Source organism: Mycteria americana, chromosome 1, assembly GCF_035582795.1.
Source record: "Mycteria americana isolate JAX WOST 10 ecotype Jacksonville Zoo and Gardens chromosome 1, USCA_MyAme_1.0, whole genome shotgun sequence".
NCBI classification, from domain to species: domain Eukaryota; kingdom Metazoa; phylum Chordata; class Aves; order Ciconiiformes; family Ciconiidae; genus Mycteria; species Mycteria americana.
Genome location: NC_134365.1, coordinates 11,795,501 through 11,817,594, shown reverse-complemented (window position 1 = coordinate 11,817,594; position 22,094 = coordinate 11,795,501). Strand labels below are relative to the sequence as shown.

Below are 22,094 nucleotides of genomic sequence, written 5' to 3'. Positions count from 1 at the left end.
TCTCTTAAGCTAAGCTTTCCTGTGATGCTGCACCGCGCTCCAGCCCGACTTCCCTGTCCCCCAGCCACTCATTCCCCCCAGAGGATGGCTAATATGGCCGTGCTGGGAACATCAAAGGCAGTCATCTGGGAGAGGGCTGGTACAGATTACTTGCCACCCACAAAGAAATGCAGAGTAATGGTTACGAGGAAGAGAGCCTCAGAATTACAGTCTAGTTTCTGCTCTGCTTCCAGGACAGCGTGAGTATGTTGCTGTTGCTTACTCAGGGTCTGTGGCAAAAGGACATTTGAGCACAGTTATTATTCAAGTAATTATTGCCAACTGGCAGCTATTAACTTTATCATCAACACATAATTAGCCAGATATAGTATTTACCAGACTAAATAAATGTCTGTTCTCCCACATATTTGTATTTACTTCACACAAAAAACTGTGTTTAATAAACATTAGTAAGGTTGCAAAGTCAAGTACTCAAAAGTTAGGAAAGGCCAGACTTAGGGCTGCCTGTGCATCCTTAATTCACTGTCTTTGTGTATGTTAATTATGTGTTCGATTACATGATTCTGTATTAGTTTTTCCACAGGGCAGCCTGCTTTGGGATACAGAAAGAGACTGCTCAAGTAGATGAATTGGAATTTTTCAAAAAAGGTTAGAACTCTGCAAAACAATTCTGCCAGATTTTTTAAACGTGTAGAACAATATTTTCCTCTAATTCATTCTTTGAAATGTTTGAATCATTTTGCCTGTCACTGAAACAAAAAAAAAAAAAAGGGATGGACTAATAGAAAATTATCTTAGATAAAATGCTCAAAGATTTACAAAATTAGAAAAAAATTGAAACAGCATTTTATAACAGAAAGTGTTGGACAACTGTGGCATCAGGCAATACCAGAAGCCTCACCTATAACGACAAGAGGAAGTAAGCTGTCAACGTATTCATTTAGTTTTTAAAAATAGTTTCTTACATCCAGTGTATCCCCATCCATAAACACTGCAACTGGTCTTCTCTGGAATGGTACATCCAGAAATGGGCAATCGGATTATTTCTACAAAATTTGTCAATATGGCAGGTCTGAAAAGAGAAAACAAATAATAGATATAATAGATTTTAATTAACCTTCTAAAATGTATCTTAAAAATGACATTAAATCTATTATGGACCACAGCAATTAAAAACTGTGCCAATTCTTTTCCATCTTTGAAGAATGTGATGGATTCTTCTACCTATTTTTTGTGTTACAGCTGTTAACTGTCAAAAGATTTCTTGAAATGCTGTCACCATTTTTACGCTATTTAACTTGGGTTTTCATCTTAAAAGTAAGTAATGATGGCATTTCATTTGAATATATAGTTTTGCTAATATGGAGAAAGTTTGAAAGCTCTTATATACACAAAGATCTCAGTTACAATCTGGTGCTTATTCTATAAATTAAAACCACATACTAGTCAATGATGTGGGTTGCTTTTTTTTTAAAAAAAAAAAAAAAAACAAAAAAAACCCCCTCCCAACAAACCTAAACTTGTTTATCAGGAAAAAAAATGTAGGCACGATTTTTCATAATAACATCTGTTTTCTGAGTAAGGTAGATGAACTTGCATTTCTGCATCAAGTAAATTTTCAAGTAAAATTTCTTACAATTGGAAGTTTACCCCATGGAGATATCATCTGCAGTATCAGAGATAGTAAAGAACTGAATTTACAAATCTTATTTAGGAAGAATTTCATTCGTCAATTGAAAATGTTGGAATTGGCAATAATAGCTACTAACCTGCTAAGTTTCAGTAAGACCAAATCTGATCCAGCAGGGCCATATACCAACTGGGAGATATTCAGAACTTGTCTGTGCTTCTCCTCTCCCTTTCCTTTGATATTATGGACTCCAAGCCAAGCTTTGTAGTCTTTCAAATCTTTGTACCTAAATGAGGCAAAGTTGGTTAGGATTTTGCTGAGTGTATAATAAAATAACTCAAAAAACTCTGCTTAATATGATGATGCTAAAAGATCTTAACTAATACTCTTCACCAGTAATGGGTTTATGCTGCCAACTGCTATTCCAAAATCAACATGCTCGGATGTTAAGTTTTTGGTCTGAAGCCACTACATAACTTTATCTTTAACTGTTACTAAAATCTGGGGTTTTTTTCCTAATAGTATCCAAACATTTAGATCCTTGGACAGTATGAACCTTTGAACTTTTTGAGATTTACCCATGTTTTCTATTTTATTTGGTCCAGTTAAGCAGAAGCATGAGATTATTTTCATAAAGAAGCAATTGTCTGACCATTGCACTTGGAAAACATATTTATACTTCTATGTAAAATAGCCAGAGCTCTTTTAGATTAACGACAATAATAACAGAAAATACCAAGGTCCCACAGGACCTTTACATCTGAAAAACTAAAGTCAAACAGGAGGGAAAAATGCTTCATTTATGTTGAAGAAATGTTGTGCTGATAAATTCCCGAAAATAGATGTATTTCAATATTGCAAAGCTATAGACTACTGTACCGAGAAGGGAAACACTGCCTTGCTGTTAGAACCCACTCTTCCTTTATCAAAGTACCTCCACAGATGTGCTTATTCCTGAGAGAAGAAAAAGAAGAAAAAGAAGATAAATACATAAATAAATAAAAGTAATAGTGTTAGTTTCTACATAGTCAAAAATTTTAAAGAGTACTTTTGTTCCCCATGTATGTTTGCTAGTGAAAGGTGGCTGACTGACAGCCTGCAAAAACATGTCTCTGTCCTTTGCTCTACAGTTTCAACACTTACTTATAATAGCATGACTTTGCAGAGATTTACTCTAATGCGTATAAACCAGGAGGAAAGAGAAATTCAGTTACTCTGTTCATCTAGTGGTTTCAAAGTTGAATTTGGTAAGAGACCTAATTTAAAAAAAAAAAAAGAAGAAAAAGAAAAAGAAAAAGAAAAAGGAAAAGGAAAAGGAAAAGGAAAAGGAAAAGGAAAAGGAAAAGGAAAAGGAAAAGGAAAAGAAAAAGAAAAAGAAAAAGAAAAAGAAAAAGAAAAAGAAAAAGAAAAAGAAAAAGAAAAAGGCAAGCTAATTCTTTGTAATAGGAACTGAACTGAAACATTCAAGCAAGTCCCCAAACTGCCACCAGATGTAAACAACATTTGGTCATTATTCATGTAGGTATTATTTAAAGCATTGACCTCAAGGTGGAGAGTTCCTATTTGATTACCAGCCCTGTGAGATTTCTGTCCCCACATATTTCAGTTGGAAACAATCTGCAGTGGATGACATCCTACATGTGATTATAGAAAACCTGCAGCATAATATATCAAGTAAAATTAACGCAATTAAGCATGACAGTTCTTTCAAAAATAAAGACGACTGTGGAATGCAGATTAATTACTTTCCTTCTTTGTGCCTCCACAATCACATTTATTTTCTGCAGCTCTTTGGAAAGTGAATCAGAATTGTCAGCAATTTCGGAAAAGCTTAAAATCTCACAATTTATAAATTCAAATCACACAAATGTTCAAAGCTTTGCAAAGAACTGCTGGAAGAAGCCCAGACTCTATATGAAGTTCAAAGACAGCAGAATAACACAGATGCTTGCCTCCTTTTTTTTTTTTTAATTGTATTTTGGTTAAGGAACAAAATATCTGATCCAAAAGGCTGGATTCTTCTTAAAATACAGATTCTGCCCAGTTTTATTATAAAAACGTCACAATCAGGAATATAAATGTGTTCTTGCATATTATGTTTGCATCACTAATTGTAAAAAGGAATTTACAAGATTGCATCATATGCTTTAGAAGATTGACTAGTACACATAGGAATGTTAAACTTATTATTTAAATGTGGTACAAATCCAGAGCTGATTCTGTGAAATAGAAGTATTTCACAGAAATATACTTAAATATACCTTACAGCAGAATTTGAATCGGATATATAAGAAAATATGTCATTGATTAACATTTAGAGGTGGGCCTTAGTTGCCAAATATGAATACAAGTTTCTAAGTATCACTGAGCCTTTACCATTCAGACATGGCAATTCCATTTTGAGGTGTACAGTTAGTTTTTTGCAGAAAGGCCTGAAGTCATTAAGATTTTCTTTCAGACATCATTCTATTTGCTTCCTTGGTAACAATACAAAATAAAACTACGTTTTTATGCCCACATGTAATACTTAAAATATATATTTTGCTGCTGGAGTATTCCAGGAATCCCTTTTTCATAAAAGAATCTGCAATCTATTAAGTACTCATCTGCTTAATGGAATTTTGTTGCATAGCACAAAATCCAGGTTCAACTACCTTAACATTAGCTATTTAAATTTTAGGCACCCAGATGTAATTCACCTTAGCTGTCTTAAAGTTCCTCAAACATCAAGGCTGCTTTAAAAATAGTGGAAAGATAAACTTTTCCAGAGAGTGATTCAGCCCACCTATCTGGTTATTTAGTCTAGGAACAGAGTGATGTTCCTCTAGAAATGTCTTTCTGGACCATCTGTTAGACTTCCAGGAAGTTCTAGTTCTGACTGAAGCTCATAAAATGCAAAGATTAGCAAGGGTGGGAAGGACCCCCAGAATTTCTCTAGCAATTAAGCAATGTAGAAAATAGGCTTTTTATCTTTTTCTTTACTCTAATTTTTCATTTAAGATCTACTTTACAACACGGTTTTAAAAGAGATGGTGAATCATAAGCTAATAGAAGTAAGTTGCACTGTAGTCTGTACCAGCAGACAAAAAAGGCTTTTTTTTTTTCATGATAGAAGATACAGGGCTGATGTATGAGATATATCTCCTGTTATACATTAATGATTCACACTTCCAGCTGATGAGTTATGAACCAGAGTAATGAATGCAGGAAACTGTAATTCTGTGTTTTGGCTTTTACACAGTAGCAAAGTAAGTTCTGCCATAATCTAATACACATTTCCAGCTGTACATGTTAGGGTCTTGTTTTACAGAATGAAAAGGATTTCCCTATAGCTCCTACTTATTTTTTTAATACAGAATACATTTCAATTGTATGCAATGATATGAGCAGAAAGCTAAATATGACACAGGTATAAATCCAACACTTCATAACTAAATACACTCCTGTTAAAATGAAAATATTGATATGAAACTCAATTGTTTTGTAACGTACTCTAAAATAAACAGTTTAATGTTGGATGCTAAGCCAATGTTATGAAAAGGTCTGCAGTAGCTAACTGAAAGAGCCGAACACTATGAATGCTTTGCAAGCTCATGTGTGTAAGCTAGCGATAATGAAAATATAAATTTTTCACTGACGGAGTGAATACTATGGAATCACCTGATGTTCCAGGAATGCTGATTTTCTGCTTTTACAGAATTTAACTGCAATCTAGAAGTATTCTTATTATAGTCAACATTTTCTACAGTTCCAAAGCAAATATCCTAGTAGAGGTATTGTCTTTCTAATCAAAGTGATAGTTACCTGTATGTCAAACTAACCACCCATCCTTCGTTAGTTTGTGTTGGGATTCCATTTACAACTCTCAAATGTTTTGTTGAGGCACAAGGAATGACAGTATCTGAAAGCAGGTCCAGAGATCACATTTTACTAAAAACAGCGGTAGGAAACCTGTACGGTTGCACATAAGGACCACAAGAAGGTCAATATTTATTACAGATTAACTTTCCTGCACTAATGAAATATATTTCTAGAGCATCAAAACTACTTCAGTGAAGCTGGGTCAGTCTATATAAATATTCATAGGGAATATAAAATACATATACTTAAATAGATTTTTTTGAGATTTACATAGTTATAAAGCAAATATTGAAAATCATTACCATATCTCACCACTGGCAAGACAGGACAGTGAGAATAGATAAATGAATATAATAAAGCTATTCTACATTTGCCTCTTGTAAAAGCCATTTTTCCCAAGCTGTATGGTTTTTTGTATCTTTAACTGATCTTTCTCTTGTTTCCCAATTGGAAAGAAATGGCTAGTCTTAGAGGATACAATACATGCACTGCACAGTACATCTGCAAACTTACCATCTAAGCTGGTTGGAGTAGGAGTTGTATCACCTTCACCTAGACAGACACATAAGATAGCCATAATACAAAGTTAAAACACATCTAAAAATTGAGTAAAAATAAACAGCAAATGGCATATTGTTAATTTTAATAGTTCACAAAGTTTTAAACTTCAATGATTTCTTTAATACACTGCAAAAGTACAAGTTGGTAAGGATTAACAAGAAGGCAGAATTTCATTCCAATAGAATGAAATAAGAATTAAACATTTTGTAACAGGAGTTTCAAGTATTTTTCTTCTGGCTGAATCCTGAATACATCAGGCTGTCTATCATGTTCAATTTACATGTTTCATTCGAACAAGCAAATACTAAAAAATGAAGTTGTGACTTTTCTATAAGCTTTCAGGAAGTATAGAAGTCATGTGATTAAATCCAAATCAGATTTAATGAAAATTTCTAATTTCCTTAAAAACCTTTGAAACTTCAAAAGTTCTTTTATGTTGCTATCAGCAAAAACTTATCCTTATCAAAACGTGTTCCCCAAAATCTGGTTTTATTCTTCCATCTAGTCCAAGTCAAAATACAGTTACGACAGGGTTACTTAAACCTGGTTCGAAATTTTTGCCTTCAGTGAAGTCTGCAGAGTGACTCAGTACTAGAGGTACAGGTGTAGCTACTGAGAATTTGCACAGGCAAAATTTAAACAGTCTCATCCAACTATATTTCCATTAAGCAAATTTTATATTTTTATATATATATACACACACATATATATATAAAAAGAGATACAGTTGTATACATAGTTAAATTTCCATGTGTATGTATACACATATGCATATGTGTATGTATATGTGTATGTACCTATGTATACATATAAATATATATATATAGTGCAGTTTGAAGAGACCAGTTAAAGGCACCAAGTAAGTACACTTGGGAACTGCCAGCATTTTTTCTGTACTGGTTAAGCTGGTTATCAGTACCTGAGTGAGCTACTAGTAGTTTAATACTAGTCCATATGAGTTACAATTGTAAAACAGACATATTCCAGCTCTGGAGTATGATTCCAGAAATCATAATACTCACCATTGCCATATACCCTACAAATGTTTGCTGTGAATATTTCCTTAGGAATTCATAGATCTAGATAATGAACTCAGAGTGAGTGAATAAAATTTATATTTCTTCAGCTGTTGTTCTTTATCTACATTGACACAAATAAACTTTTGCACAGTTTGTTTACTCTTCACATAGATGCCAAAGTATCACCTGAGACTTCAAATATCACCTCTTAGAGATTCTGCAGTTCAGACTATAAGGAAATGCAGCAGATTGCTGCTAGGAATGAATGTAACATTATCCTTAACCTCTAGAAATCACAGATGTGCATTCAAAAGCCTGATTTACCATTTAAATGTTCTCCCAGGATATACAGCACAGTACTGAAGAGAAAAATTTTGAACATAAATGTGAATTGCACATTTTTCGGCATAAATCTATCTTTTTCCACTTAACGTCAGTTTATTAGTGAATTCCCTAGGATTTTTAATTCTGTTTATTTAAGCTATTTAGATTTTAACATGCAACTTTGGAGGAGTGATGTTCCTAATTCTTGCCAGGACTTAAATCATCCCATAAATATCCAAAAGCAGAATCTAATCTATATAGCACATACACACTTCAGCATATATATAGAGTTATCCTAACTTTATAAACAAATACAGATCACATAAAGAGACTATGAAGCTTGTAGCACAGAAGATAACTGTCCCTGGGTTTCCTGAGGCCACAGCCAGCATTCTGACCACTAGACAATTCTTTGTCTCCATCCAGCCCTCATTCAATAGCTAGATCTGTTGGAAAATGTTTGACCATCTGTAATAGCCCTTTTATGCTCCTGCTGCATAAATAAGCCTTGAAATCTCCAAGCTGGTCAAGGAAAAGGACCCCTTGTTCATATATTGCACAAGCAGCTTCTGTCCGTTCCTTCTCAGCCATGCACAATTAATTCTTGATAGACTTACACATTTTCTGCTGCCACAAGTGACAACAGAAAGGTATGCATACGCGTGTGACACCATGGCTTCACTGGGACTGCACAGTTGACAATGCCTGAGGCATACCAAGTACTCACATCGAGAAATAGGACAGTAATCCCAGGGAATGAGAGGATCATCTGTGTAACACCAGGGACCATGAAAATCATCATCTGGATTGCGGCAATAGTTTTTCTTCAGTTTACTAACATCTGGTTCTCTGAATATTTGTATATGCCTACAGGGAAAAAAAAATCCAAAGTGCTGAAAAGCTTTATACTATAGCCCAAATTTTCAAAGGTTAAATGTTGCTTTGCTCCACATTGTAATATTAGCTGATTGAGAAGCCTACAGGTCAGGGTTTAGAGCTGGTTAAAATCAAAGGGAAGATGAGACCCAAATATTTGCTGGATCTGGGTCCAAGTTTCCTCTGGTTGGTATTTTAAGCACTGTGTCCACCGGACAGCTGGGAGGTTTCTAGATCTCCCACTGGAGCTAAAATCCCTGGATACCTTGAGGAGGAATCTTTACACTGATTAGAAGAACGTCTGTGTTGCCCTCAGCAAATCTGCAGGCTTCTCTGGGAGCACAGGTACCTTCTCCCTGAAGATTAACAGTTAGCACAAGGGAGCACTGAATCTGCAAAGAAAGCTGAATCTCAGGCAAAGGAAAGACAAACATAAGAAAGTTAACAAGACTGAGCAGCAAGCAAGGAGAGGAATGAATGGCTCAGACAAACTGCAGTGATAGGTCACCCAAGTTGCAAACCTACACAAGGCTCTTTAAAGGTGAAAGTTTGGGGTGACAATCTGAAGCAGAGAAAGCTGTTTATTTCTGACTTGTCAGACAGAAGCATACAGGCTTCCTAAGTTAAAGCTGCACTGTCCTTTTAGTTCATAACCAACCATGCATGCTGCTTCTAGCACACCCATAACCACAGTAACTGCTGAAGTGAGAAAGATAACTCCCCAAAGAAGTTCCCAGATGGAAAATTTGTGGGAGTAAGAGAAGAAAGGATGATCTGTGCACAAGATTACATGAATGCAATTGCATCAAGCATCCAGTTGGTTCAAGCTGTCTCATTCACAGCTAACTGAAGACTTATCAGGCTCTCAGAGGTCATGAACTTAAACCTGCCTCCCTTACATGGACAGGACAGTGGAATATGTATGCCATCTCTGACCCTGTGTAGGGAAAACCACATATAGTCCAGTTGGTGATTCCAGACAGTGCCACTGAAGTCTGCCTTTTGCAATACAGCTTCCCCAAAGGCGGGCTTACTGTCTTACATGCCTTCACCTGACTGACCATCAAGTCAGCAGCAGGAATCAAGGACAGCCAGATCCCAGAGGGCAATGGCTAATATGTTGGACACTATGACTGTGGTGATTATTAGCAACTCAAGAACAAGTACCAAAAGTAATATAGATATAATCTCATCGACTTCAGAAACTAAAGGAAAATGAAGGGAAAACTGTTTCCATCTGGGCCACTAATGTCTGTAATATCTCACACATAGCAAAATTTTTGATGAATCTCTGTCTTTGTGCAGTACCTGGAAGTCATTGTTCCTGTCATTCCGGAGATTTATTAATCTACCGTTCTGAACCAGCAGAGACAACACTGAGGATCCTGGCATGATTGAAAAAGTCTTGGAGACTCACAACTTCTTTTGTATTTACTGCTGATTCATTGTTACTTTAACAAATAAATTAAAGTAACTTGCCATTTCAGCTACTTGAATATGAAGCCAAAGTAATGATAAGCAACAGAAATTGCAAGTCACTTTAATGGCATTTGATGTCAGTGTCATTGGATTGTAGACTCAAGATTCAATTTCAGGCTGCAAGGGACCTTAGGTGGTTTCAAGTCCAACCTCCTGCTCAAAGCAGCATGAGCTATGAGATCCAATTGATGAGATAACCATTTCCTGCTTTATTCCTGCTATCCTCTCATGGAACAAAACTTTCAAGGACAAAAATGGGGTAAACCAGGCCAGTAAACTAAACACTAAGAAACATCCCAAAGCCTGCAATTAATGGTTAGCCTGAACAAAGACATGTTGTGTAATATATTTAAACACCGAGAGGAAAAAAAAAAAAAAAGAAAAAAAAAGAAGAAAAAAAAAGATACTAAAGCTCCAGGGCATAAGGGGCTATTTTAGAATCACTGCAGAAGAAAAAGAGATGCCATCTGGAGGCAGTATTTATTCAGGACTCACTGAACCATCTCTTTCTGTTTCGTATGTACACACCTACGTAAGTCTTCAATATTCTTGTCCCATGTGGAGCAAGTTAGCCCAAATCTTGTCTTGGATAGATTCCCCATGTAACTCTTGCCATTGCCACGATAACAATCTGAATAAGAACATTGAGACAAAAAGAAGTGGAGGGTGATTGTGCAACATTCAAAAGAAAACTCTTCCTTTCCATCGGTAATCCAAGTAATTAAAGACAAGTATTCTATTTAGCAAACACTATACAATATAAATCAGACAACAGTATAAATCAAATCAGAAAGAAAATGGGAGAAAGTTTTCAAATTTAGATACATAATCTCCTGCTTGAGGTCTTCATTCTCAACACAGTAGCATTTTTAATTTTGTCTTATTTAGATAAACTGGGAAAATTTCTTTCATAAATAGTTTATGGTTAATTTAGAAGGGTCACACAGAATATTCTAAAAGTTGTCAGGAGCTGTTTTATACAAAACAAAGAAAAAATGCCCCCTTAATCCTCCCTCCTCAAAAAACAGGCACTCTTAGCCTATTTGAAACAACTTACCTTTGGGTAGATTTTGGATACTGGGAACACTATATAATTCTAGACTTAAGTTCTACTTTGTCAAAATCAAAAAATCAACATGACTTTAATTTTAATGTAATTCAAAAACTTGCCTGTTCACTCCAGCAGAAGTAATGTTTAATTCATAAGCTTTTTATCACAAGCCTTTTTGAGACTTTTCAAGTTTAAAGAGGATTGTTTAAAATGATCACTACTATAAAAACTTTTTGTATAAAGCATTTCATTTCATATTCATCAGTATTTTTACTTTTTGATAATTGATACTTTACAAAAAACACAGAATGAAAGTCAAAGTTTAATCCTTTCTCTGACAGAACTCTTGCAACTGCAACTCTTTCAAATTTTAAGAGAAAAAATAGCTAAAATTTAAAGATGGAGATCTTAATGCAGCCTGATGTAGGGTCGTAGGTCTGAGGTCTTAGCCTCAGTTTATGCTATGATTGCCCACAGTTCTCAGGATGCAATAATACTCCTTAGAGTAATACCAAGACCTCATGGGAAAAACAACATTTGCCTGAAGACTCAGAATGGACTTTACAGGCAGAGGTAACAGCTTGAAGCTAAAAGGCTATATGGGAAGTCCCACGTATTTTTTTCAGCTCAACTCCTTTGAGACAAGGGGGTATACGGAAAAAATAAATTAAAAAAATCGTTTTTGGTGGCCTCATATGCAATTATAAAAGACTGTGAACCAAGGAAATAATCTCAGCTCTTGAAAAAGGCCTTTCAAACTAAGAAAAGTAGGACAGTGGAGCAGATCTCCAGCTAATATAAAATGGCACACAGATTCACCTTGTCTAAAAATCAGATCCAATAGCAAATCTTTGCTGCAGCTTTCCCTGCTGGAATCGAAACATGAACTGAGAAATGAATCTCATTTACACCATGATGAATCCCAAGTATGCAAATAAAGCCAAAGTGGAACTACACAGGTGTAATACAGATGTACTGAGACCAACTCCTCCAGTTTTCAAGCCTGCCTATCTGCCATTTGGAACAGTACAGCATTCACTTAAAATCCCGTTATCACCCTTCCCTCTGTTACCTTGTTCATTTGATACATCGCACTTAGGAATCTGGGAGCAATAACCAATACGGATGTTTGGGTCAGTGGTAAAACACCAGGGTGATTCAGATCCATCTGGATTTCGGCAGTAGTTCTCCCTCAAATCCCTATAAAAATAAATATGTTAGCTCACAACAGGGATAACCTAAAACCACTGATGCATTCTATTGCTTTTTGTTATGAATTAGCAATAATATAGGCTCCTTAAGGTCTGTATATTACTGATCAGTGTCAAGTGCAAGGAGATGAGGAGCCAGTAAGAACACAGTGTCCAGAAAAATATAGTAATTGTAATAAGAATATTGTTATGGGAATTCATTTTCAGTGGACGTATGTTTTGACTGGATATAAGATTTCATTTAAAGATTAACAATATTTTCAATATAGCTTATTTTTATTCAGGATTCTCCATCAAAATTTGCATGCAAGCTGACATTGGATACACCTGCAATCCATTACAAGTGCTTTTAAATACAAACATTACCAAAGTGCTTAAAATTCCCTGTACTTTGACTGGTTCTGTTGAGTTTAGAGAAACAGAGTTCTGTAGACTGTCAGTGATTCACTTAAGAAACTGAATCTTGGAATATAAAAAAATGTATGTGGAAATTCTATACAGCTGTTACCTTTAAAGTAAAAGTTAGTCACAAGGGAACATCTTTAAATGTCTCTCGCAGCTTGCATGAAATAGTCAAACCTCTTAAACGTAAGTTTTATTTTCCCATCTCCTGACAGTTGTTGCCATGTTCTGTGCATCTCCATATTTCACTGTATTTTTCCATCTGTAGCACTTACTGATAATAGACTATGGAAAGAATGGGCCTAATACTGTAATTCTTACTCATGTGAGTTTTGAACAGTCATACCAGCAGTTATGTTGATTTTACTCAAGCTATTGGCCTGAATAGCCACTATGGTCTCAAGTATCAGCTGAATAAGCAGTCCTAATATTGTTAGCCCCTCTACACTGCTAGGAGCATTGTTAAAACTGCATGAGGGCCTAATCCTGCAGCAGCATTACACAGGTACAACGCAAATTGGTTTAAGTGGTGGTTTGTCTGAGAAAAACCTATGGGATCAGGTTTAAGCACTAACTTCCAGGTAGATTCAAGGTGGTCCTGAGACTGACAGAGGAGGCTCAGGATCAGTCCTATTTTCCATTACAATGGTGATTGTTACATTTGCAGTACATGTGTTACAATGCACAGTATTTGATCAATAAACTGAATAATAGTAGTGAAGGGATTAAGACAACAAACCTAACTGTTTTGCTCAAACAAGCTATTGTTAGAGAGATAATCTAAACTCAGACTGGAATCTTTTCTTTACCTTGAAAGCTCCACTCTACTAAATTCCAGCACAAGCCCAGACTGATATTTAGCCATCAATAAAGACATGTATACAAACCCGGCTTTGGGTCCATGCTGGTCAGCTAGCTTTCCTCTATGCTCAGTGAAAAAAGGACTGAAAGAGCATGATTAAGGTAACTGCTTAAAATAAGTAGATTATTCACATCCTGGGAGTTTATGAACTGTACAGAAAGGTTAGATGACCAGTGGTCCTTCAGGTAAAAGCAGTCCTATTCATACAAGTACATTTAGTAATAAGACAGAAAAAGGCTTAAAAAGATGGAAAATAAAAGAATTGTTGTCATATATTATAAATGTCAAGTATTGCCAAGGAGATTACACTTAGGTAACATTTAGGACATATTAAGTTAAAGTTAGTAACCAAACTGCACTTACCTCCATGAAAGAAAAACAATAGTAATGTACCAGCCCTGTTGGGACTCAGGTCCCAGTCTGGAAAACATCCATGTACTTCACAATCAATCAAATTGGTGAATACATGCTTAAAGAAAAAGTTCATTAAAAAGCCTACATTTTCACGCAAGTTCATCTAGAACTAATATTTTGAGATCTGAAGAACTGATTTTCCCATGTCCAAATGGTTTTCAGCATCAGCAAATAGAGTGAATGCATCAGGTTGCAGAGCAGGGACAAGGACCCTGTTGTCTACTTTGGTGGCACAAATTTCTAAACATTTGAAAACTAAGCTCTTTTCCCACTGCAGTAATACCCACATGTCTCTACTCACTTGCACTTGAAGTTCTCGGGAGTGATGTTGTGCTGGTGAGGAAACTGGGAGTCCCACCGTTGGCACTGGGTTCCACTCCATATGGTGTTGACCGTGCCACGGTAACCCTCACCCTGTCCCTGAATGCATGTTGAAGTCTCAGCTGCTGCCTCCGTGCTGTTCACGATGTTCTCATCTGCAGACCCAGAGAAGAAGTGCTGTTTCATTTTCTTAAGACTGAACCTGGCTCAGGATGTCAGGTTTGAACTCTACATTACAGTTCAAATCGTGGTAATTGGAATTCTTTGGTGAAATTGCCAATCTGATGTCTTTTACAGAATAATTTTCTCCTCTTCACATTTGCAACATCCATGAAATCAAAATAGGTGTTAGACCTTATGCTAGTTTATCCCCTTGCAGGCAAAGAATCTGCAACATTTAAGAGCTTCTGTTTGGTGAGACACCTGGCCTATGTTATATCATTGAAGGTCAGGAGATATTCTTGGTTACTCTTTCCAGTTCAGCAAATATTTTCTCATTCGCTTAGCTTTACAAAACTGAGTGACCACCCATGTGTGCACTGTTAAACATGTTTATACATGTTTGCAGGATTAAAACCCAATTGGTTTTCTCCAAGTAATTCCTAGAGTATCAAGTCACAGGAAAAAGATGCAGATTAAAAAAAAAAGATAAATTCTGTTATAAGTAATGTGCTAAATCCTCCTTGAAGTTTCTCTTTTTATGCCTCATATAGTTAGAAGGGAAAAAAAACCCCAACAAATCAGCTTTTGGAAATCAAAGATCAGTATTCTCTACAGAGAGACAAATGTTTTAAAGACTAACAAATTCATCAGACTCAAGATCTTTTACAGATGTTGATATACTCTGCATTCACCCTGGTGTGGGCTGTCTTGAACTAAATTCAGAAAAACAGTGGTTTTTGAAATGACTCATTCACATAACTTGAAAATCTCTTTTTATTTCTTATGCAATTTTCATAATTGCAAATTAATGGCACAGATATTGCATCAGATATATAAAAAGTAGTACAAAACTAAATACACTACAGTAAGAGAAACACTTCTACTATGTCCCAAAAAGCTCCCAACATAATATTTTTGTAAGTAACTGCCTATCTGTTGATAACTGCTATTGTTCACAAGACTAATTTTATTAATTACCTTAAAAGTATTAGTTGCCAGCAATAAGTATGTTAATAAAGTTTTGAAATTAGTTTTCTTCAAATGGTCCAGTGATTAGAAAAATATTTGTGTGTTACTCATAATATAGTTCATTCCTGGTAACTTAAGCCAGTTCTATGAACTTGCAGAGAATATGGATCTTAAGGAAACCAAATGTCATAACAGATGGGTTTGGCTGATTTGCTGTCTAATCTTCTACGTTAAAGATCACTTCCCTGTCAGATCATAACATCAAGTTGTGCAGTTGAATTATACATTTCTCCATGCTGGAGAAGATTTCCCTTTTTCTCTTCATCTGGTCAATGTTTTTACATCAGTGTTTCACAGTCAAATTAATTTCCTGTCCTTCCTTCCCAAGGCACTTTGTCTGCAAAGGTTGTCCTGTTTCAGTGGGATTATGAGTTGCAAGGTTGTTCCAAAGTCAAAAGGACATGGCACTGCAAATATCACAAGCAGGCTTCTGCAGGCTGACAAATGCACCCTTTCTCATGGATTCATCAAACAGGTTTGCAGCTAGTAACTATATTTTTAATCATTATTACTATTTAAATAATTGGACAACAAAAAGACAAATTAATGCGTCTAATAGAAATACATAGCTGCATATTTCAGTTTTCCATTATAACTAATATATGAAAACAAATTGGAATTATATTCTAAAATAGTTCCTAAGCTGATTAGACTGAACATTGTTATGCCACATTCAAATACATATTAGTCTTTTCAAAAAATATATGCAATATTTTTATTAAAAATGAAAGAGATGTGGTGTATAATTTGGAAAAAAAATAAAGCTACCTACCATGATAATTTTCAGCATACATATGGCATCCTGGCTGCATATTTCCCAAGTAAATTAATAAATTACAACTATATAACTCTAGCAAAACGTCTTCTTAAATAGTAGTAATAATGCATAAAAATTCAACCTAACACAAGCTATTACGAAGACCTTATTTATACACAAGAAGTTACTATTCCAACTGTAATGAACTGTATAGTACATCTACTCTGTACTCAGTCATACTAGGGAAAAAGTAATTAGGCTGGTGTTTATGTATCATCGTGTGTGGTTTTTTTATTAAATCACATGCCTGAAATGAAATAATTAATGCACCAATTGATTTAAGCAGGGCCATAAAGTAATTTTGTAGAGCATTCCTTCTTATACATCTACAGATACACAGCTCATCACTAAACCTTACACTATGTGACTGGACAGTGACCTCTGTCTGTAGATCAGATTTTACAACACTTTGTCCATGTCAAAATATCCTATTTAAAGGAACCAGACAAGCTTAACTTTCACATTGTCATGAATACTTGCACAGCCAAGCCACTACTTGGAAAGACTTACATTATAATGGCTAAGAGAGAAATTATTTCAAAATCTGCAATGTGTGATGTATCACAGTATCTGCTACTACTACTTTGTGGCAGCTCTCAATAACAATTGAGTGATGAAGAGGATCACTAAAATATTTTTATTTGAATTAATAAAGCAATTCTATCATTCCAAAAGGTCCACAGAACGCTCCCCAAACTCTTTTTGCTATACCACCTGCATTTCCTACAAATGCCTAATTTTCAAACATGAAAAATGAGACTCCAAAATATTTCTGAAATTTAATTCTGAAATTCTGAGGGCTTGTGCCCTCAGAAACAACCTCTCCCATTCTGGTTCTTGAGTCTTACAGAAAGCTCAAAAATTATCAAAAAGTGCTCAAGAAGCCCTTCATTCAGCTGGTGATTTCCACAAACAGGCATGATGGGAACAGTCTCCCTGTTCATGTTAATGAAAGGTGGGCTGGATGTGCACAGGGACATGCAAAAGCTTGAGGAGCAGTGCCTGCCTCACCAGGCATTACAGAGGTGCTCTGCAGACTATAAGGCAGATGCCAAACTTTAAGAAGTGCCCAGGTTGTCCAAGCCTGCAACTTAAGTAGTCATCTCCATTCAGTGCTGGTCTTGTTCTTGAGGCTAATTACTCTTGTCACCCACATAGCCAATTATCTAAAGTTTAATAACTCTGAGCATGAACACCAGATGTGCAGAGCACCGGTGAAAGAGTTCTGAGACCACACTCACGAGTTATCTTACAATGTGGAAACAAGATCAAGCTAAAAATCTGTAAGGCTGAATTCCCATCCTTATCCTAGCAATTCCTCTAAAATATAAATTAAGACCTGCAACTCCAAGGGCTTGTTCCAATGAGAGAGACATTATAAATTAAGTTAGAAGATGAATTTAAATTCAAGAAGCAATCCTTATTATGCAGGCAGGTACTTTAATTTCATATTAGAAGTACCCTTTCTTTTTTTGTTCCAAGTTCAGCTTTTATAGTTCTTAACTGAGATAAAAAGTACTGTTACAGAAGATCACACAAAATATCATCATGTAAAAGACTACTATTTATGATTTATTAATTACATGTCACTTTTTATTCCTGTATGAAACTTGATTATGAACAGAAGAATTTGGTAATTGTCTAGCAGGATTCTGCTACTTTTGAATTTTGTTGTAATTTTTTTTTTATTCTGGATGACTCAAATTAACCATGCAATTCAGACAGCTACTTGAGGATTTCCTGTTGGTAGTGTTTTCTCCTTCACATGTTCACTCTGAAGTCCCCAACCAAAGTGCAATAATGCAAAGGTTTCCTTTTTTCCACAAAACCCTCCCTATTTTAATACTTCAAAATAAATAACTTTATTAATAAGGGCCAGCTCATGCATTCATAGATGCTGAAGTAAAGAGATGAAACAGTATCCAGAGCTTCATGTGTAAAGCCACAGATAGTCTTCTCGGTTCTGGTTCTCACAGTAATGCCAGCATGAGGGAATCAGCAGGGGCCTTGAGTCATTCTACAGCTGAAGTAACCGGTTAGAGTACTATTTCTGTCTTTAATCCCAATGACCCAGAAGATCCTGCACAAATTTTAGGTCAATGGTGAAACTCCTACTGTCTTAAAAGAAGGTAGGGATTTTGCTGGAGTATTCATGTTCTTTCACAGTAATACTATGTATTTTTGGAAAAAGACATAGTTGGAAAAGAAGCAGAGTCCTAAATTACTTCATCAGGAAAATTCCTACTTTTGCTTATATTGTTGCAATGTCTTTCCTAGTGTATCAGTCAACAAAAGGAAAATGTGCCCTGAGTTGTAACAAGATTTTAAAAAGTAGATTTTAAAAGATGAGGTGCCTAACCCAGTAAAGAAAGTGTTCTAAATGCAGCAAAGTCCTCATTAAACATGATCCATGCAATTCTGCAAATGTCACTAAGAAACTTGAGTGACTTTATGGGCAGAAGTTGCTCGTGCTCAGTTACACTGCCTCCAGGCATCCCTACTTCAAGCAATACGATCTACAGTGCTGGGCAGTATGATAGTGGCAGCAGTTCTTTTCTTTCCACGTGTTTCCTTCAATGTACTATCTCACAGTACATGAAACATGGAAAAAAAAACCCCACCCACTGATTTCTAGTGTTTTGGGGTTTTTTTAGTAAAAACATATGAGAAAGTACAGAAATAAATTAGACTAAAGCTCAGGAATCACAGTACTGAAGAACTCATTGTCACCTAAAACCTGCACACCTACAGTTCGTTTGTCCTTGAGCACACAGAGATTTCTGGGTTGTTCCAATATCTACAACTAGGCTTTAAATTCTAACAATTTTTAGTTTAAATCCGTTAAAGAAAAAAATCCATATCTCTGCAGGTTCAGAGCGCTTAAATCTCACTTGCAAAACTATCATGGAAATTATGAAAAGGATCTGAGAAGGATCCTTTTTGAGGAAATGTAGATTAAGCTGTTGCACACACAATGAATGTTGGACCTCTTCTATGCCTCCATGTGAAGCGAGGTGGAAGGTAACACTTTATCAACCACTAAACATCAGTCTCTCTTCACTGCCTCCTTCCTATAAACATCTTTATCTTACATAAATATTAAGCTTAAACTGAGTGGCACTTTTATTTGTTTGCATACTATGATTCAACAAATAACTCGTTAATCAGAACTTCACATTCAAATGGGCAGTTGAAATCTCTGCTTCTAAAGAATGAGTAATCTAATATTGCTGATTCTTTGCCTTCCCAAAAGTTGTAGGCACACTGCAATGGTTCATTTTATATCTAGATTCTCAGTTTTGCTGTTTCATTACTTGCTTTTTCCCATCAAACCAAACCCTTATTGAATTCTCTTAGGGCTTTTCGGACTCCAGTCACCTCTGCCTATTGCCTATGAGTACTGACAGCAAAGGCTAAATCCATGGTAAAATCAGCTGGGTTGGTTGGAAATCAGGTAGGCAGCAATCACACACTGTCCTTACCATAATAATTCCATATAGCTCTGTAGCTCTCGAATGACTGACATATGTAGCTTCATGCCTCAGCAGCTCTCATAGCCCTATAGCTCATCCACAGAAGTGCAGCTGTCCTTTTTTCTTTTTTTTTGAAAGCAGCATTAGCTCCCCACTCCTGTCTTCCCTGTAGTCCATGTCCTCATTCATGCCAAAGTAACAGTCATTTTCTTTTTTCATATTTGCTGTCACTGCTTCCATTTCTTCATTTCATCCTACACTTCTTTATTGCTGTTATAGTTGTCCTTTTATCCTCTCTTCTAACTAAAAATTGTCTCAAGCCAAAACCACAGACACATATGTGAGCAACTTCAAACCAATTCTGGGGTCCCTGAAGTCTTAATCCAGATCCAATTTTTGCAGCTTGAGCCATCTCTAATCCCTAATTGCTCCTGTCATCTCTTTCTCAAAGCCCTGGCTGTAAGCCACAATGTTTTATGCTGCCTTCTGTGCTTGGAAATAAAGTTACAATGCCCTCCTGTCTCTTCAGTCTTAAAAACATATTTATTTTCTGAATGCTTCCTTCCACTGACTTTTTTGCCGAAAATTTTGTATATGAGCTGTTGTCAGCATTTTGGCTATAGAGAATACTAGCACTCATGACATGTAGCAAAAGCCACAAGCAGCATGCTGCCTTGTGGTCACTCCCCCAAAGAGAGGACACCTACGTTTTTGTATATGGTCCAAGGACTTGGATTTGCAAAACATTTTTTCTAATTAGTATTTCTTGTAAAATATATAAACAGTCTTCACCATAGGAATTAAAAACCTGTGTGAGAATCCAAACCACAAAGATATAAAGACATATAACTCATTATGTTGTCTTTTTAGTGTCCTGAGATTGCACGTAGCCACAGCTTCAGAAAATGGAGCAGCCACTGAAACCCGGAACAGCCTAGTGTTTTGGGCTCCCTGCTAGGAGGAGGGAAAACAGTTTTTCTATGTGCCCCAAGAAAGACAGAAAACTGAAAACAGGGTTTTGATATTTTGTGTTGGTATTCTGATCACCGAGCTGGTGATACAACAGTAATATCAGCAATAAATTCTCTCTCTGGGTTATAAAAGAAAGCACTGAGCAGTATTGCATCTTATGTAGAGGGCAATGCCATATGCCTGTGCTAAACATCCTTTGAAAATATCTGCTGGATTAAGCACTTTCAAGATCACTACTTTTTTATGCTTCCTCATATAGATTGCTTCAGTAATTTCCAAAGATCTACAGTTTTCTGCAATGAAAATACAGTTTTGCACATGAAATTTCCACTGATCTTAATATACTTTCTAACTGAAGATGAAAGAAAGAATTTCTAGTTAATTCAGTCAACTTTTGCCTAGAAATGAGACAAAAGGCTTTCATCACAACATTAAAATCATTACATTGTGGGTTTTTTTCTAAATTTCATTTTGATTATTACCTTTTCTTCAGGACTCTAATTGTGACTTGGGTAGACTAAGGTGACATTACAGTAGTTTGTAGGAGATCTCCCACCCAACTATTTCATAAAGTTTAGGCCAGACTGTAGATACTGAAAGTTGCATGGACTGTAAGCTTACGTGACCAATAAAGCCAGATGTGAATCCTCAGAACACTGACACATTAGCTCAGGAAATGCCAAAGGATAAAGTTTTATAAAAGTTGCATTTGTGAAACAGTCAGCTGTAACTTTGGAATATTTTTTTTTCATAATAAAAACACTTCTACCAGGGGAAAAGAACAGATTTAGTATGCTACATATGACACATATATTATCTAATAATTAGAGAAATGTAGGAAGTATAGTTTAGTTTAAAAAAAAAAAAACAACCCACAGACCAAAAAAACCCCAAAAACACAAACCAAAAATCAAAAAACCCAACAATCCCTAACTTAATGAATTAACTAAAAAATTGGAAAGATGATTCAGTTATAGAGATAAGCAAGCCTGTGTTCACAATGGGGAAAGACTAAACTTTCCCTATTATCAAAGATTAACAATAACTGTAGATATAATTACATGAATTAGTATTGTAGTTTACAGGCAAGACTTTCAGCATAGGTGTGACTTAATAGGTACCTGACTCAAAAACAAGAAGTAGTCCTGTTAGGTTTCTTCTGTCTCTGGAGAACCTGATTACAGACATTGCCCAAAGAAGATAATTAATCTCACTTTTTTACAGTAGAATAATTTTGCTAATTTTAACTAATTTATACTGGATTTACAATGACATATGATAGTGCAGAATAAGTTCAATTACTCTGCATCAGGAAGTACAGTAAGAGTATTCTTACTCAAACTTTGGATTTTGAACAATTGACTGAGTGATAAGAAGTGACTGACACTCCAAGACATTACACTGGCTTAAGCGAAGAACAATCGAGGAGAGAAAATTCTGAACTATTGCTGGTGGAAGCAGAAAACACAGTGTAATTTGGTTTGGTAAGAATTCCAAGTGAAGACGGAGAATCCCATGCTTCCCACTTTAGGTAGCAACTGCTCACACATAAAGGTTCATGCCAGAGCCATTCCCTCTTCTCTCTCCCCATTCCCCCTGTATTTATATATATATGCTAACATTATAGGAA

General features: G+C 35.8%; 1 protein-coding gene across 2 annotated transcripts in view; it reads right to left on the bottom strand.

Annotated features, from left to right (window-relative positions):
- HGF (hepatocyte growth factor) overlaps nucleotides 1-22,094 on the bottom strand; it is a 59,100-nt gene that overhangs the window by 4,737 nt on the left and 32,269 nt on the right. For both annotated transcript variants that reach the window (XM_075490572.1, XM_075490657.1), the window contains exons 8-16: nucleotides 13,992-14,166; nucleotides 11,874-12,001; nucleotides 10,279-10,381; nucleotides 8,123-8,262; nucleotides 6,005-6,043; nucleotides 5,435-5,531; nucleotides 2,510-2,584; nucleotides 1,770-1,916; nucleotides 966-1,072 (exon numbers count right to left, since the gene is read on the bottom strand). In XM_075490572.1, the coding sequence (XP_075346687.1) occupies nucleotides 966-1,072; nucleotides 1,770-1,916; nucleotides 2,510-2,584; nucleotides 5,435-5,531; nucleotides 6,005-6,043; nucleotides 8,123-8,262; nucleotides 10,279-10,381; nucleotides 11,874-12,001; nucleotides 13,992-14,166 (1,011 nt within the window). The remainder of the gene's footprint in view (nucleotides 1-965; nucleotides 1,073-1,769; nucleotides 1,917-2,509; nucleotides 2,585-5,434; nucleotides 5,532-6,004; nucleotides 6,044-8,122; nucleotides 8,263-10,278; nucleotides 10,382-11,873; nucleotides 12,002-13,991; nucleotides 14,167-22,094) is intronic.